This window comes from Amblyraja radiata, chromosome 9 (assembly GCF_010909765.2).
Source record: "Amblyraja radiata isolate CabotCenter1 chromosome 9, sAmbRad1.1.pri, whole genome shotgun sequence".
NCBI classification, from domain to species: domain Eukaryota; kingdom Metazoa; phylum Chordata; class Chondrichthyes; order Rajiformes; family Rajidae; genus Amblyraja; species Amblyraja radiata.
The window spans coordinates 27,207,807-27,230,489 of record NC_045964.1 but is presented as its reverse complement, the minus strand read 5'-3'; the positions used below and the strand labels follow the sequence as shown (position 1 = coordinate 27,230,489).

Genomic DNA, 22,683 nt, shown 5'->3' with positions numbered 1-22,683 from the left:
TAATGTGTGGGGATGCAGTCATACAAATATAGCGCATCTTCAATGGAGTTTGCAATATGTGTTATATGAATTTATTTTGTAATTTATTTTCATATTCAATTTCAATAATTAGGCTACAGATCTACCAACCCCGGCAATGTTTTACGAAGGGTTAATAGTTGCAAATATTGGGATTGGCCGTAGTGTGAAACTAATCCAGGATCCGATTTCGATCAGTGGGCGGATTAATTCTGTTGCGATTCCAAACGTTCTGGCCAATGATCGCGAGAGGGTTTGGAGACTTCCTGGCTTTTAAATATGACTGTCGACTCGGGAAGAAATTGCACCGCAAATCAGCGGTTCATTCTATGGAGGCATCAGTATCCAGAACTTTTTCTATTTTCGACAGTATCCCGCCTTTTGCGTGAAACTTCAGCCAGCCGTGACGGTGACTGCACAGCGATCGCAGGACAGGTAAATCAAAAACTTGGTGCTTTTTGCAGCCACGGGTGAGATCTGTACGTCCAGCTGGATATCTGCAGCGGAGCGTGCACCGAGACAAGCTGCTCACAGTTCAGTTTCATTTTATATTGGCGCTCGGTTTAATTTTCCTTTCCTGAGTGCTTTTGAACTTTTAACTCCCCCTTCTCCCCCTTTATACCTCGGACGATTTACGTTGTGAGCTGTGTTGATTCCCCCTTAAATTGCCATCCGCGTGCATCGTTCGGGGGTGGAGAGCCTGTGTGGACAGTGTAACTGCGGTGGTTGGTTTTGTACACATAAATCACCTGATCGATGGGAGCGTCCAAACATTCTTTGCTCAACTATTTTTGGTTGCCGTCTGGCGACCTAGGCAATTGATTTCAGCTATATAACATCAAATCACAGTCAAATGCACCGAGCACGGCGGACTGGCGACTATCACATTGATATATGTTTATTAACAGAAGATAGCAGTTCAATATTTATGTCGACTAATTTGTATTCACTCGGGTTCATAACGCCGTGGTTCTAATCACTCGGGTGGTACTCTGTAACAGTTTTTTTTTTACTTCATCGTTGTGGTCTAAACCTCAAGTCACATTGCCGTTTTCTCTCTCCCAGAGGTCAGGTATAATCGGCAGACAAATGAATATAAACCGCAGGAGCTCACAAAAGCCAATGATCCGTGTGGTCGTTGCTTTTTGCCCTTTGGTCTAATATTGCTCTCCTTCAACATTCGCTTGGTATACAATACTCAGGCCTAACACTCAACATCTTTCACAGCTTCATTTGTATTATCTATTCCCCCCTCACCCCGCCCCTATATTTCCAGTTTCTTGTGCTGTGCTGTGCGACACAATGTGCGTTTTTTCCACTTATTTCCTATTTCTACAGGTTTTGTTTTCTCGTGCTATACGTTGTGCCTTGGGTTTAGCTCCCCCCGCAGTTGAGTTTCTCGTCGCTGCTTACAGTCCCCCACTATCTCATCATCATGATTTGTGTTAGAAGTGGGACATTCGACACGTTTCAGGATAGGGTACAAAATGATTCGATTTGCAGATGTACTGCCAGAAAGGCCCGGTGCATACGCCCTACTGTTTAGAATAGAGTGGTTTTGTAGCTTCATTCGCGACTTCTATTGCTAGTGAGTGCGGGAGATCAGTGAAGGGAAATCGCGGAGATTGCAGCACGTATGGGAATGAAGCATGCGATTTGCCTCATGAGGGAAGGGGCGGAGGGCAGATCTGTTGTCAAAACTCATGCCATGCATTGACCCGAACGGGTCCGGAACAGTTAAAGAAATATTAAAACACAATTCAAATCCTTTCTCTGTAAAGGAGTCCCATTCGTGGTGTCCATGCTATTTTTCGATATCCTCTGATCAGAATTAAATTGTTTTCTCTTCTTAAGATCTCCAAGTATTTTTTCTTTTTTTAGGGGGCGGGGGCATTCTTTAGTATTCCCATCTTCGGTTAATGTATCAAATTATATAGAACTGTTCAATTTATCATATTCACCCTTATGCCACTCGCCAGCGACACGGTCCAAAATACAAACCGCATCTCCGGTTGCATTAAACCACAAAGTCAATACGGAATGCCAGCATGGTAAAGTTCAAAGGAAAAGTGAACCCACTCACACTAGTCCGGGTTGTTGCTGAACAGATTAGATCAACATAAAGCCGTTGCTTTGGCTCTTTGCAGCTCAGCGTAATTTTTACAGGCTTTGCGGTATCCAAAAATATTTCTAGGAGATATCCGACCTTGCTCTTCAACAAACGAGTAACAAAAACGTTTGATCATTATCTTTTAAAACAAGTCTTCATGTGACCGTTAAACAATTCAGGTTATAAAAATGGGAATGTTACGATTGATAACTTAAAAAATATATATAATTGCACAATAGCACAGGATTAAAATCTTACTTCCAACCCAGAAATGTGAAACACAATTTAACGTAGACATGTTTTAAAGCATTTTAAGCAATCACACGTTGAATTAAGTGAATATTTACTGTAATAAAACGCTGAAATTCCAAGTTTTATGCATGAATAACAATAACCTGTACTCAATTATTTTAAATATACTTGTCACTTCTGTACATGAATCTTCTTATTTTTTGCCCCAAATGACCTTTTGATAATTTGTAATTTCATGGCCATAGAAAATCCAATAAAACGATGACCAAACTAACCCTTTCATTGTATTATTTATATCAGCCTCTCCGTAGCCATTCTTACATTTTTTGCATTGTTCTGTGTTGGTTCTTTTAGATGGATCAAATATGAAAACAAATTTTTGAATGGGTTTACTCTAAGATTAGTGTTTCATTGTAATCTAGTAATGATGTAATTAATTTACGTGTGGAGTTTAATGCAAATGAATTTTGGCTTCTCTGTAATTTAGTCATAGATATCATGATATGGTTTATATCTTAATTCAGTGTCGATAAATTATTAATTTAAATGCTTTTTAACAGATTAGTTACTTTTTTAACTAAATGGCACACATCAGTGGTTGGAAAATGGAAAACATTATTGATAGATGAAATAGAAGCTGCAGTTAAAATTTCATCAACCTTTCAAGATCCTAATTATCAATGCTTCTGTTAGTGAGAATGGATGTGCTCTCTCTGGAGACAAAATTTAATCACTCAGATATTCATATTTTGTCCATTTTCAAGGGATGAACAGTTATATTTTTAATTTAAGAATGGAGTTTATCGGCTTTATAATATAATCACTAATCTATCAAGAATGAATCAGATTTCAATGCCATATCTGAATCTCCAATATTTTTGTCAGATTATTTTCTCCTGTTTCCAACCTACTGCAGTACTGCTCCATTTATTGAGTAATTTCAATAACCTGCAGCTAATAAATTCAGACGACAGTGAAGTCACACTTTTGCATTGAGTCATGCAGATTCTTGACCAATCTTTAAATGCCGCTCACTCTAAACGTATCAAAGACATTGTAGTCTGGAAACTAACATTAGGTGAAAAAGACTAAAATCCTATATCAGATCTTCCCTCTATTTTGGTAGAACTGTTACCTTATTTTAAACCTTCAAATGGACTAAAAATGTTAAGATATGAAGATATAATTTGGTAGTATTTAACTCTGAGTGAAGGAAACAATAGTTTAAAGTCTCAAAGGTTAAAATATTTGGAATAATGAAAATCACAGTTTTATTTACAATATTAAATATTGTACTATTGATGACACATGAGTGTTATTCATATCAATAGTTCAAGGTTTAAAAGATAATTCAACAATGGACTTTTACAATTAAATAATGTGGAGAGATTTACTTTGGTTTAACTGGGGAATGAAATGTAATAGGTGGAAATAATTTCCATTGTTGACTTTAAATTTAAGATTAGACCATAATGCAAACTTGAGTGCACAGCTGGATAGAATAATTAGTGTTTTAATTTATTACATATTGTGGTTAATATTAATGGCAAAGCAATATGTTGTACTTTCTTCCAAATATTTCACAATCCTATCAATGTGCACTTTCAAAACCTGTCAGCCTATTTTAATTTACATGATATTTAGTTATTTAAAACATTGCACACATTGCAGAAGTTGTGCAGAATGATGTGCAAACTAGATTTAAAATTGTTATGGATAAAATGATGTTTATTGATCAGTCAAATTGTATTTTCACCCTTGGCTTTTGTAATTGAATTCTAGATGTCCAGCATTGTACAAATACCAGAAGAAGGATAAATGCTATTGGATATTGCAGATTTATTACATAATTCAGTGTATGACTGTTTTAAGCAGCCTCCTATATATAGGGTCCATCAAATGTAATGGTGAGTTGATACCTGCAAAGCACTATTGCACCACCTTAAAGTGATATGTGTTGTGCTAGATTTACAACATCAGACCAATGCATTGCAAACTGACATCTACCACACATTTTAGTGGAGAATAACAATTATTCTTTAAACCAACTTAAATGTAGTGACTTTGCCTTCGTAGTGTTGCCATATTCAATTCAAATCAGTAATGGAGTACGGAAACTTCACTTTCAGTTGCCAGTGGGATATAGTTTTGAGTCATTTAAAATAACATTTCAAACAATATAGGTCAATCTCCAAAGTCCCAATGTACATTATTTTTTATCTTACCTTATAGTTTTTAACCACAAAGAGGACAGACATCTCTATAGCGCCGTCCGCTGTTGCTTTTCAGAAGTTACCCAGTAGGACATGTACAAATGAGGAACTCCGATAGCATCTTCCAAATTACCTCTTGAATATAAAGTCAACTCATGTCCATGTTAGGAAGGAACTGCAGATGCTGGTTTACACCGAAGATAGATACAAGATGCTGGAGTAACTCAACGGGCAGGCAGCATCTCGGGAGAAAAGGAATTGGTGACATTTCAGGTCGAAACCAACAGATCTGCCCTCTGGAGTGGCTTAACATGCCAACCAGCTGTACTATTAAAACAGAGCGAAAAAAACATGATGGACCATTCACCATCAACCTTAATGCGGAGGATGGGGACATTCTTGGAGCCTCCTTTCCATAGCTGTTTAAATATCTTTGACCTTTCATAATTAGATGTAATCATTCTGCAGAGGTTTGATTTGATCCATTGCTTAATAAGAATGCTTAGATCTTTGCTATTTATTGCACATGTTGTCCTTTTTGCACCTTTGGTCATTACCAACCATTCTTCTGCAGCTGACGAACCAGAGTTCCTTCATATGGAACGCTTATAAGAGGCACAGAAAGCAATAAAAGTACAGTATATTTTCCCGGTGGGGAACTTTAATGCCCATCATCAAGAATGCCTTGCCAGCTCCAGCACTGACACCTGGTTTAATTCTGAAGGTATATGTTGCTAGACTGGGTCTGTGGCAGGTAATTGTTACTTGATCTTGCCTATGCAGGCCTGCTGATGGCAGACACATTTATCCGTGATAGCATTTGTAGAAGTGGTGACTGCACAGTACTCATGGAGAAAAAGGCCTACCCAGGGTCTCCTTTCACTGTGCAGTGGTAGCAGCAAAGCACATTATTGCAACTTGCAACCCAGCATATTCTTGGGATATCCCTCACTTTATGGTTACAATCAAGCCAGTGGATCGATGAGGAGTGCAGAAGGTTGTGCTGGGATGAACACCAGCCAATGAGATAATAACATGATGAAGATGCTGACCAAAGAGCAAATATAGCAGCCAAATGATTTCATAACTAACAAATTAGATCAAAGATACGTAGAACTGCTTCAGCTCATCATTAATAGTGGTGGCTGTTTAAACAGCTGAGAGGAGGTTCCAAGAATGTCTCCTTCCTCAATGATGGCGGGGCCCAGCATTTGAGGTCAAGGATAAAGCTTTCTCAGAAGTCCTGAATGGATAATCTTTTTTCAGTTTCCTCGGAGATCCCCACCATCACAGAAGCCAGGCTTCAGCCAATTTTATTCACTCCATATGATATATACGGAATTGATTTGATTCAGCACAGATTATAGCACCCAACCACATCCCAGGTGGTATACCAAAGACTTGTGCAAGAAGAACCACTATCCAATCTGTTCATGTGCCATTACAACATCATCTATGGACCACATAGAAATGTTACTATGCAGGTCTCATTCAAAAGAAAGGGGGACAAATCCAATCCAACTAATAATTATCCGTTCCTTCCACTCTCAAACATTAGCACAATGCTGGAAGATGTTATTGGCATGTTATAAACAGTAATAAACTGCTTACTGACACTCGGTTTGAGTTCCACCAGGACAATTTAGCTCAAGATGTCATCACTGCCTTGGTCCAGATATGGTCCATAAAATTGAATTCAAGAAGTAAGGTGAGAATAACTGTCCTTGACATCAAGTTCGCATTTGACTGAGTGTGGTATCAAGAAGCCTTGGGAACACGTCAATATGCACCAAGGGAACAACACTCCAATGGTTGGAGATATCCATAACCTAAAAAATGGTACCTGGGGTTATTGGAGATCAATCATTCCATCCCAGTACTTCACTGCAGAAGTTCCTCAAGCCAATATCTAAGGCCCAAATATCATTAAGCTGCTTCATCAATGACCTTTTTACCATCATAAGATCGGAAATGGGAATGTTCACTGATGCTTGCATAATGATCAATTCAATTTGCAACTCCTGAGCAAATGAAGCAATCCACACAAAGTCCTTGACAATAATCAGACATGGGCCGATTAAGGGCATTCACTTATTCACATCATAAAACTGCTAGACAATGACAGTCTCCAACGAAAGCGTCTAATTAAATACCCTTGACATTAATAAGCATTACCAACTCCAAGTCTGCTACTTTCAACACCCTGGAAGTCATTACTGAACAAAGAACAAAGATTTAACTACACCTGTCACATAAATATTGCGGCTATAAAAGTAGGTAAGAGGCTAAATAATGCAACGCGAGCAACTCCCCTCCCCAGACACCCAAGCCTTTCCACCATCTACAAGGTATAAGTCAGTAGCACGATGAAGTGAATTCAACTTGCCTAGATGAAAGCAGCTTCAACAATACCCAAGAACTTTGACACCATTTATGACAAAGCAGCAGACTTGACTACATCCATCTGTAACCCAAAACATTCATTTGCTCTATTTGCAGCACAGTAATGCACACAAATGGACTGTGGTTATTCACCTAGACTTCTCCAATGACAATCCTGCCCCCAAACTTATTTCTCCTACCACCAAGGACAAGGACTTCTGCAGAAGGGAACATTATCACTTGCATGTTATCTTCCAAGTTGCACATTGACAATAGAAACATTGTACTGCAAGTAAAACAATGGCTTCAAGAGCATTGATTAATGATAGCAACTTAGCTGAGCAGTAAAATGTATATTAAATCTATGTTTTTCTGTTATGAGTAGCATTATTAAAATGTGAAATAATGAAAGAACACACAGTGTCTGTAATGTGCAACAGGCCAGCTAACAAGCGATTAATAAAAAAATCTATGCAATTTGGAAAGGTGTATTTTAAGGTTTTCTAGGGAAATTGTTAAAAAAAATTGGGTTATATGCATATATCCCAATGTTCAATGAATACATAAATATTCAAAAGTCTCATGTGTCTAAATCTGTTAGCAGCTTTATGCAAAGTGTAATGTTCATTATGTCCCGGGTAACACAGTATTTAGTTTATTTATCAGAATTGGTTGGCCGATGATCTTCAGCTACTGTTTATGGAGAAAGGACATGTTTTTTCTTATGCTAATAGCATTAAATGTTTTTTTCGTTTAAGTAGGCTATTTCAGAGTGCTCCACTGTGAAACCATGTAATGCATATTTTCAGCACACCTCCCCAATCATGGTTGCATCATAAAGGCAAAGTTTTATCATTTCTTTTGGGGTGGGAGAGAAAAAAACCCAACAGATGATTGTGTTATTTTCAGATATTGATGACTAGTTGCGATGATTATTGGCAAATGCTACTTGTCGACAATGGGTGCTGTGGGGATCTATTAAATCTATGAAGAAGGGTCCTGACCTGAAACATCACCCATCCTTTTTCTCCAGAGATGCTGCCTGACCCGCTGAGTAACTTCAGCACTTTGTATCCATCTCAAAGTGTAATGAAAACTATTTGTTGATTTTATTTCTTATTTATAACTGGAATTAGCAATCACAATCTTGGGAGTAATATTTAGTGGATGAGGCAGAAGGTTGAGGGTTTCACGCAAGCATGTAATCCAAGATGGCATTTCATACCAAGGGAATGCTGGATTGTTGAAGATGCCATCCTTCGGACGAGGCATTAAAATAAAACCAAAATAATCTTTAACTACAGTTTGATTACATCACCTATGAACACCTAACCTATCATTTTAAGTCTTGCCCCTTGCTCTAGACAAGTGGAAATAGTTTCTCCTTTATCTTAAACATTTCACTTTGATCATGCTTTAATTTTCTGCATTCAAGAAAAGGCAGATGCAAACTATGCAACCTACTCGCAACACAGAAACTGGTTAACACAGATAACCTTCTGGTGAAGCCAGTAATAATGGTTCTGGTTCACCAGTGAATATCAATTTTATTCAGTAAACCTATCGGGGTAAACCTAATTGGTACTGGGAATATTCAACACCAAAAGGTATACACAAATATGTTTATTGAACATGAAACAATGAAAGTGCAGATCTAGGTTTGATTATACCTTTGTATCAATAATAACATTGAAAAAAAACCCATCATCATCATTTGCTTTCGTGGATTGGCACTTAAAAAAAATACAGGAGAATTTTTCCATTGGGACCCAGTCTCACAAAAAGACTAATTGACAAGTAATAATGGTTATAGACCCAAGGGGGCAGCTAATATAATGAACTGGAATGTAGTTTAATGTGCCTTGAATGTAGTTTAAGATTAGTACATGGGCATTTTATACTTAACATTAATACATTATTTGGATTTGGTGATACTTTTTGAAGAATGGAAACTTCTATGTACTGAATAAAAAGCCCATCATCATTAAGCATTTTTTAAAATAAGAACCTTAGAACTTATAGCAAACAAATAAAACTATCATGTTCTAGAAATCAAAATGACATTATTGCATATATCATCCTGCAGTTATCACAGAGGAAAGTCTAACATGGGCTAGCAATATACTTTATTTAGACTCATTGTACAGACCCAGTTCAAATGATGTGTAATTGAAAACAATAAGTAGTTCAAGAGGGTAATAAATTTTTTTCTAACACATCTGGATTGTGTCTCCTATTGAAATCAATCGGTGCTCAAGGGGGCAATAAATGCATGCACTGCCTCGGGCAATACATGTTTTTCACACATAGGTCTTTCCAAATGTGTTTAATGGTAAAATTTTCTTAGAAATTCTTCATCTATTAATATCCATTCATATGAGCTCTGAACAAAATACAGTACATTTCAGTTACTCATACTGAAATAATAGTGAAAAATTGTAACATGCATTTGAAATTTTTGATTTGGTTGAAGAGAAAGCAATGTGAACATTTGCCCATTAAATATTTTATTTTCAACATTGACTCGAAATAGAATGAAACAATCCAAACCAATCACAGTATTAATCTTAAAATCACCACAATTAGGATGTCTTGTATTTTACATTGCCACATTAATCAAAACTTCTTTGCTTCTGTTTTCTTCCCCTCTTTTCAAATAAAATTATTACTTTTGCTAGGTCTAACTTTTCTTCCTATGCAAGTATTCACGTATACTCCAATCTATTGAACTATGGATGATGACCAGGGAACTAATTTCCCCTCTCTCCTGTTAATTTATCATGAATAGAGTAAATGTCCCCAGCCCACAGAAGAAGGCAAAAATAATGAATTTAAATTTTAACCAGAATCATCTAAGCATGTGTAATAACTGTGCTGATATTGTCAATCTTCATTTTATTAGAATACATTTTAATCCTTAATTATGCTAAACTGCTAATTTACTGTAATTTGAATATAAACTTGTAAAGCGTTTTGAAACAAATCTTGGCATTTTGAATCACCTGTGATACATTTCTATCAGACGTTACAGGCCTATTCTCAGGAAGGATTTCTTTATTCAAAGAATGATCATTGGGATGGCCAGGCAAATTGGGATGGCCAGGCAAATTGGGAAATGGAGATAAAGCTACAGTGTCAATGCACAATACATAGGAAGAGAATGAAAATCCCAGTAGCTTTTTTTTCTTCTGTTTTTGCCTTTACAACCTATTTTGTTATTTATATTAAAATAAAATCAGCATGTGGGAGATTATTTTATTAAGACATGTCATGAGTAATTTTGAAAATAGGTAAAGAATATATAACTTTTAAATAGTTACATTTGTGACAAACACCATACTAGAAATTTAAATATTTGTCATTCCTTTTTTTCTGTATCTTTGGCAGTTCAGCAACTGATGCAAGTTTTAAAGGTAGACAAAAATGCTGGAGAAACTCAGCGGGTGAGGCAGCATCTACAGAGCGAATAAATAGGTGAAATTTCGGGTCAAGACCCTTCTAGGTTACTTCCTTGAATTCACATTACAACATGGACAAATTTGCCAAAAGGTTATTACTTATTCAATAACCGCATTAATTTCTGTCCACAATAACACTTTGTGTTCAAAAATAAATGTGACCTTAAAAAGAATTAGGCTTCTTTTATAAAAGAAAATCCAAGTTTGGAATTTCATGCCAGATTTTCATGAAAATGAAACGCAGATAATCAATATGAATAGTTGTGTTTGGGGCTTGAAAGAATAATTTCAGTCAAATGAACAATTCTTATTTTATTAACCCAGGTTTAACTGTAAATGTTTCTGCCCTTATTATTATGTTAAAAAATACTGCCAATGTAAAAACACTAATTACAGTGGTCCACCCTCACCTGGTGGAAGGGATGTGGACTGGTTTACATGTCAAATTGGGGGACTGTTTTGTGTAACACTTCCCTTAAGCCACAGGCATGATCATGAGCTTCAAGTGTCCTTTAATTATCTGCCTCACGTTTGCTGATCTTCCTCTCTTTGGCATTCTACACTGCACTACAGTGATGTTCAAAGCAAGCTTGGGGAACAACATTTTTTCTTCCATCTAGGCACCTTACTAACTGGCAGTTTGAATGATACATTGAATTATGTAAGATGATTTTTTTGGCATTTTATTTCAGACTTTCAGTATTCTTTTACATTTTGACCTTCCCAAGATTTTTATTATCTCAAACCACCGGCCTTTTTTGAGTCTGACGAAGGGTCTCGACCCGAAACATCACCCATTCTTTCCATCCAGAGATGCTGCCTGTCTTGCTGAGTTACTCCAGCACTTTGTGTCTAAATTCGGTGTAAACCAGCATCAGCAGTTCCTTCCTACACACCTTTTATGTTACAATTCTTCTGCCATCCAATTTATTACATACCCCCATCCTGTTTTTTTTTTTTACTTCTCACACCGCCTTTTCTCTGCTATTAAGAACTTGTTTTATCCAGTTTTTCCCAGATCTGGTTAAAGGTCATCAAACTGAAGCATTAATTTGCTTTCTCATTCCATAGGCTCTGCCTGATCCATTGAGTATTTCCAGCATTTTCTGTTTTATTTTAAAGCCAGGGAATTCTTCCCTTCATCTAAACAGATGAATAATATATGTTCAAATACCGCCATGGTAGTTGGGCAATAAATGTAATTGAACAAAAATGTTATTTATGCAACAAATCTGCAGTTAAGAAACTAATTATTAGTAATGATGGAACCTCTCAGGTTCATCAAATATTTTTAATGCTAGAAAATCTATTGTTCCCACGTAGCCTGGCCTATATGTGACTCCAGATGTGGTTGGTTTTTAACACCTCTCTGTCCCATCTATTCACTCAGATGTGTAGGATTGTTATATCTCCCTACACACAGCATTATGGGAGCGCTTTAGTACAATGCTTGCAGTACAATGTTACAGACAATTTGAAATGAATATTAAAAGGCAGATGGAGTATAATGTGCGAAAATATGAAGTTGTTCATTTTGGACAGAAAATCTGCAGAAAGATGCAGCACAAAAGGATTTGGGGATCCTTGTGTATGAAACACAGAAAGCTAGCACTGTGGTACAGGCAGTATGAGAAGGATAATGCAAGGTTAACGATTATTTCAAGTGGGTTGGAATACAAAACTAGGGAAGCCATACTGCGACTGCACAAATAACTACATCTAGAGTTCTGCAAGTAATATTGGGTCCCCTGGTTTTTAACAATATTATTTAATTGGAGACAGTTTGGAAAATATGCAACATAATCCCAGATATTTATCATGACAATGAATTAAGCCGGTTGGGAATTCATTCAATAATGAGAGACTATCTGACCATAACATACAAAATTCAATCAAGCTGTCCACAGTGTACAGATAAAGGACACAACATTTAGTGCAAAATAAAGTTAGATAAAGTCCGATATGGTTTAAAAGGTCTCCAATGAGGTAGGTGAGTAATAGGGACTGCGGTCTAGCTGGTGTGAGGACAGTTCATTTGCCTGATAACAGCTGGGAAGAAACTGGTCCTAAATCTGGAGGTATACGTTTTTAAGCTTTACCTCTTGCCCGATGGGAGAGGGGAGAAGAAGAAGTGTCCAAGGTGAGATTATGCTAGTGGCCTTGCCAAGGCAGCAGAAGTACAGATGGAGTCAATGGAAGGGAGGTTGCTTTGAGGAATGGTCTGTGCGAAGTCCATATTTCTCTGCAATGTCTTATGGTGTTGGATAGAGCTGTTCCCAAAATACACTGTGATGCATCTCAATAACATGATTGCTCCGGTGTATGTGTAGAGGTTGGTGAGGGTTGTTGGAGACTTGCCGAACCTCCTAAGCCTTCTAAGGAAGTAGAGACATTGGTGTGGTTTATTGGCCATAGCTCCGATGTGGCTGGCCCAGGACATATTGCTGGTGATATTTATTCTTGAGAACGTGAAGCTTTTGTTCATCTCTGCTTTGGTGCTATCAGTGTATACCAGGGAGTGTGCTGTTTCGCTTCCTGAAGTCAGTCACAATCTCCTTTGTCTTGCTGACATTGAGGGAGAGGTTGTTGTCTTGGCATCAGGTTATGAGGTTCTTCATCTCCTTCCTGTACTCTGTCTCATTATTATTTGACATCTGGCCCAGTGGGATAAGAGTCAGATTGTTAAATGTCGGAGTGTTAAATTTTTATTGTGTTTTTGTGTGTTATTTTTCATTGTACCACTGCTGGCAAATTCATTTCACTTGCACTTTATGTGCAAGTGACGAATAAAACTGATTGTTGTTGAGACAATTGGATTTTTAATCAGTAAGCAAGGGTAAAGTGAAAAGGACAAGAACGTATACGTGTGGATATTCTACCAGGCGTCATCCTATTGAATGGCGGAGTAGGTTTGAGGGACTTGTTCTCACTTCTGAACTTGTTCTCACTTCTTATGGCTTGTGAAACGCATTCACCGGCTAACCAGGAAAGGTTGTACCGGAAAGAGTGTAAACAAGATTCACCAGGATTTTGTCAGGAATTAAAGATTTTAGTACTGGGAATAAATTAGATAGATTGTGCTTTTTATCCCTGGAGTGAAGGAGGCAGAGTGTTGACATGATAGAGATAAGTAAAATTATAAGAGCCACAGATAGGGTAAATAGCCAGAATCTTTTTTCCCACTGTAAGCACATCAAAAAGACAACATTGGTTTACGGTATGAGGTAGAAGATTTTAAAGGGATTTTATGGAGATTTATTTTTACATACAGGATGGCACATTGTTGTAAGTGGTAGAACTGTTGCCTCACAGCACCAGAGATCCAAGTTCGATCCCAAACTCAGGTGCTGTTTAGCGTGGAGTTTGCATGTTTTCCCTGTGATGCATGGATTTCTTCGGGATGCTCCAATTTTCTTCCAATTATTCTGGGCTCAATTTACTTTGGCTGTTAATTACAGTTTCAGCCATGCAGAACCATGTTTTGATTGACTGTCTAAACTGGTTTGTAATGTGACACCCATGCCCAGAGTAAGCCCAAAATTAAAGGGTGAAAATAGCTACCTCCCACCATTTACAACATAAACAATTAGTCAGCAAAGGCCAGAAAACTGGCAACTTTTCAAACATTTAGGTCTTCAGCACTTTATAAAACCAGGATTGCTACTGCACCAGATTAATTCATAACATCAAATCAAAGCAAAGCAAATAAGGCAACACCTTTGTCACATCTAATTTCTTAGGAGTCAAATCTTGCATGGCAAAAGCAAAATTGCTTAATACCAAAACAATGCTTTTAGTGCAAGTTAATCCTTAAATTTGAATCTGTTTGGATATGAATTTATTCTGTATTGTGTATCTGACTGTAATTCAGGCAATGCATTTGACTATTAATAACACTTTTGGAAGTGAGTGAGAAAGCAATCTATGGAAGATACGAACGAAGAAGCAAATAATAGAAAAAGGAATTATTATCAAGCAAACCATGGGTACTTGCTTACAAAATCGAATGTGTGACATTGTTAATACCAATGGAGAATAAAAATTGTGTGTACTTTGCTGACATTGCCCCACATAACTGTCTGTAATTGGTTTCTGTGCAAATACAAAACTCAAAGTTTTGTTCAATTTTTAACATCTAAATTAGTTCCATTTTGCCTGTGCTTGGCTTATATCCCTCAAAACCTTTTCTTTCCATGTATCTATCCAAATGTATTTTAAATGTTGTTGTTGTATTTGCCTCAGCTACTTCCACTTGCTGCTTGTTCCATATACCCACTATCCTCTGTGTGAGGTAAGATCTTTGTATATATTTTCTGCCCTATTTCCAGCATAATGGCATGTTTCTTATTGTAGAATAACCAATACCTGAACACAATACTCTAAGAAATGCAACATAACTTTCCAAATACAATACTCAAATCCCTGACAGATGAAGGCCAATGTACCAAAAGCCTTAATCACCATCCCATTTATCTGTGACATTACTTTCAGGGAACTATGTACTTCTCTATCTCTTTGCTCCACAACGCTCCCCAGAGCCATGGCCTTCACTGTGAAGGTCCTGCCCTGGTTTGACATCACAAAAATACAACACCTCATACTTATCTGAATTAAACTCCATGAACCATTCTTCGGCCCACTTGCCCAGTTGATCAAGATCCAGCTGTAATTCTTGATAACCATTTTTACGGTCTACAATATTCAATTCTAGTGTCACCTGCGCGCTTACTAATCATGCCTTGTACATTCTCATCCAAATCTTTGATAGAGATGACAAACAACAATGGGCACAATACCGATCCTTGTGCTTGGAATTGTCTAATGGAAAACACTTTGCCCTTTAGTTTAGAAGATCCAATGGAAAGTGTTTTTGAGTTTTAATTATGTGTAACAAGCTATTCACCTCTGATATCCCAAAACCTTTTGAATCTCCCCTTGACTGGCTGAGTGCAACTCCACACAATGCTCAAATTCTTAATATAATTCAAGACGGTTCTCCATTCACTACTTCAAATGTTAGTTTCCCTATCACTATCAGCACAGCAAAATTGCAGTGTGTACAGCTGACAAAATATGTTACAGCAATTCCTCAAGACTTCTTCAATTGTATGCATCAATAGATTAATGAACAGTTTGCCACAAGAATAAATGAGGTTTATAGTTAGCAAATGGTTGAAGTTGATAAATATGAATATTACCTCTATTCACTTATCTCATACTTTTTAGACACGTTATGAATAAACTGATTTCAACCAACTTTAATTCAGCTTAATCAAAAGTAACAGAATATTTTATAAAGCCACAATTTTTTTTTTTGTTTAAAGAATTACACTTTGATCAAAATATAAGAAAATTGGTTGCATGAGGGGGAAAGAAATCAAATATGCATGTACATCAAAATCAACGTATACCGATAAAGAAAGATAGAAAAAAAAAGTTAAAAAGGGAAATTAGAATAATGTAAAATAAATTCCTGCATATGGAAAGGAGGTGAGACAAAAAACATTGAGACCAACGAAGATATATTTCACATATATCCAAATAAATTAACAAACTTACCGATAAATTATAGAAAAAAGTCAAAATTGTTCAACTTGGTATAATTCCTCGACTCCAGGAATTTTTACTTTAATGTAGGCTTATCAAAATCATCTAAAATAAAGAGAGATATGTCATAAAATAACATAAATCTGACGCCATTGTGCTGGTGGGCGGTGAAAAAGAGAAGTGCCGTCCATCAGCTGTTGCAGCGACGCTCGTTTCAATTTTGTGCGCTCTTTGCAAGTGGGCTCCTCGCATCCCCTTTCTCCCTGCGGACATCCACTCCGCCCTGCTCGTGCCCTCTCCATCTTCCTCGCGGTTTCCTTCACCCCTCGCGCCCTACTCCCTCTCACCCTATGCCCCTTCTCCTGCCCATCACCCTCTTCCCCCATTTGGACAGGTGAATGGATAGGAAATGTTTAGAGGAATGTGGGGAAAATGCAGGCAGATGGGATTCGTGTATATGGGGCATCTTGGTCAGCATGGAAACTGTTTCTGTGCTGTATGTCTCTATGATTCTGGACAAAAAAGGCACAAAGTGCTGGTGTAACTCAGTTGTCTATGCAGCATCTCTGGAGAACATGGACAGGTAATGTCCCTTTCTCAGACTGGCAGCCCTGACAACAGTCGATTGGCAGCCCCACCAACAGTCTGTCTGATTTTTCGACTGCTAAAACATTTTTTTAGTGTGTTTTAAAAGTTTGTGTAGATGTTCTCCGGTTTGTTTTATATGGGGGGAGGTGGTGGGGGTCGGGGAAAACTTTTCTTTCCGTCTCTTACCTTGCCGGAGATGCGATTGTTTTCCGGATCGTATCTCCGGTCGCTCTGCGGCCTAACATCGATGGAGCTGGAGGCCTCCTCGGACTGACTTTGAGCCCCACCGCGGGGCATGGACTTAACATCAGAGCCGATCCCTTGCCTGGGATCGTTCCAACCGCGGCCTGCAGACTTTACCATAGAGAGCTCGCAATCTCGGGAGATGCCGAGTCGGGAGCTCCAACGACAGAGGTTCGACCAGCCACGACCCGGGGTCAGATTGCCCGGCGCGTGCGAGCTGACATCCACCCGATGCAGGAGCTGAGCGCCCTTATGCGGAGGGCCCGAACGCCGCCGGCTACGGGAGTCAAGATCGTTCCGTCAACGGAAGACTCGAGGCCCCCGACCGCGGGAGAGCAAAGAATGGAAGAGAATTGAACTTTATTTTCGCCTTCCATCACAGTGAGGAATGTGGAGAAGTTACTGTGGTGGATGTTTATATTGAAATGTATTTTGTGTGTTCCGTTGCTTTTTATTTGTATGACTGACTTGGCAAATTAAATACTTCGTATGTTGCAAAACAAACTTGGCTAATAAAGTATTATTGTGATTGTGATTATTGTGATTCCATGATAGGTGACGTTTCAGGTCACGACCCTTCCTTGTTTCTATAGGATTCGGGATAGTTATTTCCAATCACTGCACCTGTAGAAATACCAGTTAGAAGGCCAATGGTCCTTTCCTTGTGCTGCAGCCCATTTTCATGATTTATTCTTTCTATTATATAAACAATTAGAAACATATCTCATATTGCTTTCCAGTTCAGGTTGTATTTGCCAAACACATCAAATTGACCACTGAGTTTGCAACTGGTAAAATGGTCAATAGGAATAGAATTTGAATTTCATGGCTCCCATTTTTAAGCATTAAAATCTTGTACTCCAAGCACCATCTAATGGGCATCAGTTGCGATACTGGTTGTGCCAAATTTTAGATATTCCCGTGAACCCTCTGAAACAGAGGTTTGGTCCATTGTAACCCAATTGGACTTCGCCAGCTCTGGAATCTTGCAGCTGCTGTGGCCAAAGCAAAATAAGGGGAAAAGTGCTAATTTTACCTTACAAATGACGACCCCTGCCTGCTGCTCTTCCCTTGCCTTGGGAGATATTTTGGGATACCGCAGAAATAAGCAGGGATTGCCAGTGTGCCCAACAAAATTTTCATAGACCAAGCCCAATTCCACATTAGGTGTGATCACCTCATGCGTGATACTCTTTTTTTGGAAATTGCTATAAAGCAATTGCTACCAGATTAATTGTGATTTGTTGTATATTTTGTATAAGCAGTTGTTGGATGAGAATAATAATTAATCCAAATCTATCTTGATCTACTGTATGTCGCCAAAATGTTCAATAAGAATTGTAATTTCATTGTTAGTTGCATATGAGTGAATTTCAAGACATTTACAGTTCAAAAATGGAAGTCAAACATAACAATGTGAGTGTTAATGTAGTAAGCTATGATGTAATCGGCAAATTATTTTGTTCTGTATCTTTGGTGCAAACTAATACAGGCAGTACTGTCATTTTCTACTGTGGTTTTAATTAAAGATTTCCAGGAGATGCGTCTTTTCCTGAAGAATTATGTATAGTCAACAATATCACCAATATGTGTTCTGTTACATAGAATGGGTAAAATTTATTTATAATTGACGCCATTTTCTCTCTTTTCTCAGGATGACCCGAACTTTATGTGCATCCTGCATTTTTCTGTTACTGTGGTGTTTCCTGCTATGTACCAGTGAGGGAGCCGGGAAGAAGAGGAATCGCATCTCCCAAGGGGCTATCCCTTCACCAGACAAAGGGCAGCCAAACAATTCGGAGCAGGCGGGTAATCGGAGCAACGTGGATGAGGTCTTGGAGTCGAGTCATGAGGCACTCCACGTCACTGAGAGGAAGTACCTGAAACGGGACTGGTGTAAAACACAGCCTCTCAAGCAAACCATCCATGAGGAAGGCTGCAACAGTCGCACTATCATCAATAGGTTCTGCTATGGCCAGTGTAATTCTTTTTACATACCAAGGCATGTTCGCAAGGAGGAGGGCTCGTTCCAGTCCTGCTCCTTCTGTAAGCCAAAAAGATTCACCACCATGACAGTCACCCTCAATTGCCCTGACCTACAGCCACCAATTAAGAAGAAAAGAATCCAGAGAGTTAAACAGTGTCGCTGCATTTCCATTGATCTCAACTAAAGCAACAAGAACACCACTATCACAACTCAATGACCTGCAACATAATATACCACAGTCATAACTCTGGGACATATACATTTAAACATGTTTGTATCCTCAATTACCTTTATTTGTTCAAGGACTTGGATTCCGATCCAAACCCCAAGTAGATAATTTCCACTGTGTGGAATGTGAATAGTCAGAGAGAAGGATATGAATATTTAAATAATTATTTCAAAGCTCTTGTTCAGAATGTTATGGGTATTTCATAATTAATTTCAGTTTCAGTGTGTGAGATTGTATTCAACATATGTTGCCCATAATACTACATTGTTGGCCAAAAGGGAGGTCATTCTGCATTCATAAAATTTACTGAATACTAATTAAAATCAGGATGCATAATCCATCTTGACAAAGTTGACTTGAAAATGGATTTGAACTAATAAAAAAATCTAGTACAGGTAGTCTGTTTTGGAATTTGCTACCCATTCTCAGAAATGCTTTCAGTGATTGGCCTGGAAGTGTGAGAGGACATGTAGATGAGGCATCTTGGCCAGCATGGGCAAGTAGGGGTGAAGGGCCTGTTTCCATGCTGTACGACTCTATGATAGGAATAAAAAACAAACATCCAAGAAAAGAACGTGTGCTTCCGTACACCTATCTTTTGAATGTTTTGACTGGCAGGAAACAGCAGCAATGTAGAGTGCCTCTGTAATCAAACATTGGATGTGGACAAAAGCTTTCAAACTTCTCAATAAATGTACAGAATAACTAGGAAACCATTTAAATATATTAAGTATCCAACTTAATATGTTGCAAAAAATAGCTGTTTCTAATAAATAAACATTTTCAATCGCATATTGCAAAAAGAGAACTTGTCCATTATCTATGTGAAGAGCAAAATTATGGGAACAATGAATAGCTTCACTGCCTGGGTGATCTGGCAGGGCTGATCATAGATCCTTAATACCAATCAGCTGATTTTTATTTTGCTGTGATTTCTGGAAAGAAAATCACAACAGCTTATATAAAAGCAGAACTATTGCTAACCACTGCACATTACGACACGAGGTAAACGCTCAAAATGTCATTCATTAGTCATTATAATTAAATGTATTCTCCCCATGGCTGTGTTTTTTTCACATGCTTAAAATATCTTGTTATGCATTGCAAACAAATATGAAAAATAGTAACAATGACGAAAGTTGTAAAAAGCAACAGTATTTTGGCTTTTAATTTAATGCCTTTAGTATATGTATGTATTATACTTGCTGTTTTTTACTGTAATATATATATATATATATTGTATGTAATTTCTGTTACTGCTGTTAAGTATTAGATTGTTGGGTTGAACAGAAAGCACTGTGATGGAGCATCATTGCACAGTGAACATAAAATGGTGAAATATAGGTTACCGTATCTAATGTTCTGTCGCCAAGCATCTCATTTTGACCAAATTTACCATTGATCAAGAACTGGGAATTAGAAACCAGAAGCTTTCCTTCAATGTGAATGAGAATCAGCTTTGGGCTTTCCTCATGTTGAAAAAAGCATATTTAGAAGCAGCTCACATTTTGTCAAAGGTAGTACATGGGCTAGAGCGTACAGGGAAAGATTTGAGAACAATAGGTCAGCAATTTACAAAGATAATAGAAAATGAACAGGTACTAATCACATGGGTGCTTGTTTTGTTAATGACACAATGATTTTCATTTTGGAAGAAAGATATGAAATCATCCATAATTAATTCTAAAACATGAGTTATTTATATCAGAATGATGGACTTTACTTATTTTAATAGCTATTCAGAATAATGCAATAACATTTCTGATCTCAACATTTTATCAAAAATATTGGCATCAAAGATTCAAAGTAATACTAGTTGAATTTAATGAACTGAATTGAATCTAAATTTGATGCGTTTGAAAACATCCCTTTAAATTTCAGCAGTAAGATTTGTTGAGGTGTGAAAAGGAAATAAATCCTGTTCATTTTTTCCCTGCTTTCTCGAGTAGTATCAAATTATGGAAATAATTGGGATGAAAGGAACACCTGCATTGTTATTCTATTGCATGGTTCTACAATTCTTGCACATCAGCAGCATTACACACTGAATGAAAACACAATTACGGATAAATGATCCTCGTGCTCTCCCGTATAGTATAAGCATGACGATTCTGCTTGGTATAGCCAGGCATCATTAGTAGCAATTAATTAGTTTGAGTCAATAATATTAAAAATGAGCACTGAATGTATTTATGCTTACTTGTACATTGTAATAATTGTACTCATTTTACTGCATGTACTGCAGATTTCTTTTTTGTTGGACTATCTTCACTGCCTCATCCTGATATGGTCAGTAAAGAAAACCAAGAAGTCACAGATATTGTAATTAAACAGAATCAGATTTCATTCCAAGCATTTTATATGGCATGTTAACTGTTAGTACACAAATAAAAACTACCTTCCTAAGTACTATGCTCCATTTTATTTTCACTAGGAATTTGCTCCTTGCTGTGATTTTAATACATTACTCACTCCTGTGGTTTCTTTTCATCATAAAATGTACTGAATTTACGACTAAGGGACTCTAACCCATCATTCATTGTGGGTACTTTAAAACACATTGTGTAATTGTTTTTGAATCAGATATGTTCAGTACATATATTCATGGTGATTAAATCAAAGATATCAAAATTAATCAGGAAATTCAAGAAGATTAAGAACAATTCTAGCGGACAAGATTCCATTCAACATTATCAATTATGACATGCTTGTACTCTCAGTACATCTCTAGGTAGATAAAAGGTGCAGTATTATAAAAAAAACAAAGATTTTAAAACATTAAATGAATGGAACCAAACAATTTACTTATATTACTACACTCCTTTATAAAATATATTTTGAATGACTTACACAGACCCATCAATCACATCATTATAACATTTACAAAGTGTTTTTATTAGATTTCAAGAAATTTGAGATGCCAATAAAGTCATCACTGTAACTGAAATATATTCTCCAGAGAGTAATATCAACCATTTAATCACTTTAAATTGTTGTTAATTTTGACTTAGACAAATCAATAAATTGAATGCAAAATAATTTCTGTGAAAGTAGGAAGTTGAGTTGTTTTATTAGTATATTAGTATATTGAGTTTTATTAGTATATTGAGTTTTATTAGTATATTGAGTTTATCGTGTAGGAAGGGCTTTTACCACCATACGAGACAAAAGAATGAACATTAATTTGAAAGATCTTGACAACTTATCTCAGTTGGAGCATTTTTGTTAGAAGTATGTTTTAAAATAACACAATTCTAACGAAACCACTATCAGACTTTTCAAGTTTTCTTAACTTAGTATGCTGACCTAATTTTTTATATTATACACTTTCTGTTTAGTTTTCGAATATTATAATTTCTCCAAGATGATATCATATATTCTTAACCAAACCTCTAAACTGTCGTCACTCACAAGTTCAGTGGCCTGTTGTGGGCCTGTAATTGTATTACCAATAGAAACTAGTCTTTTTAAACTCATAGAAGGCACTTGCACTGATGATCTGATGATATAGGCACTTAGCAACAAAATGTTAAATCAGTCAATTTCCAGTTGCCGATTAAAAAGAAAATGAGGGCAAGAGATCTCAGTTTACTTTCCAATAGTGTTTTAAAGATTCATTACCTTGTGTGTATTGCAAAATAATTTATTGTTTTTGT

The 22,683-nt window shown here is 37.1% G+C and overlaps 1 protein-coding gene across 1 annotated transcript; it reads left to right on the top strand.

Annotated features, from left to right (window-relative positions):
- Positions 1-233: 233 nt before the first annotated feature.
- Positions 234-21,436, top strand: grem1 (gremlin 1, DAN family BMP antagonist). Its single transcript, XM_033026938.1, has 2 exons — positions 234-453; positions 18,466-21,436. Exon 2 carries the CDS (start codon positions 18,467-18,469, stop codon positions 18,980-18,982), a length of 516 nt encoding a protein of 171 aa, XP_032882829.1. The 5' UTR covers positions 234-453; position 18,466; the 3' UTR covers positions 18,983-21,436.
- The last annotated feature ends 1,247 nt before the right edge of the window (positions 21,437-22,683 follow it).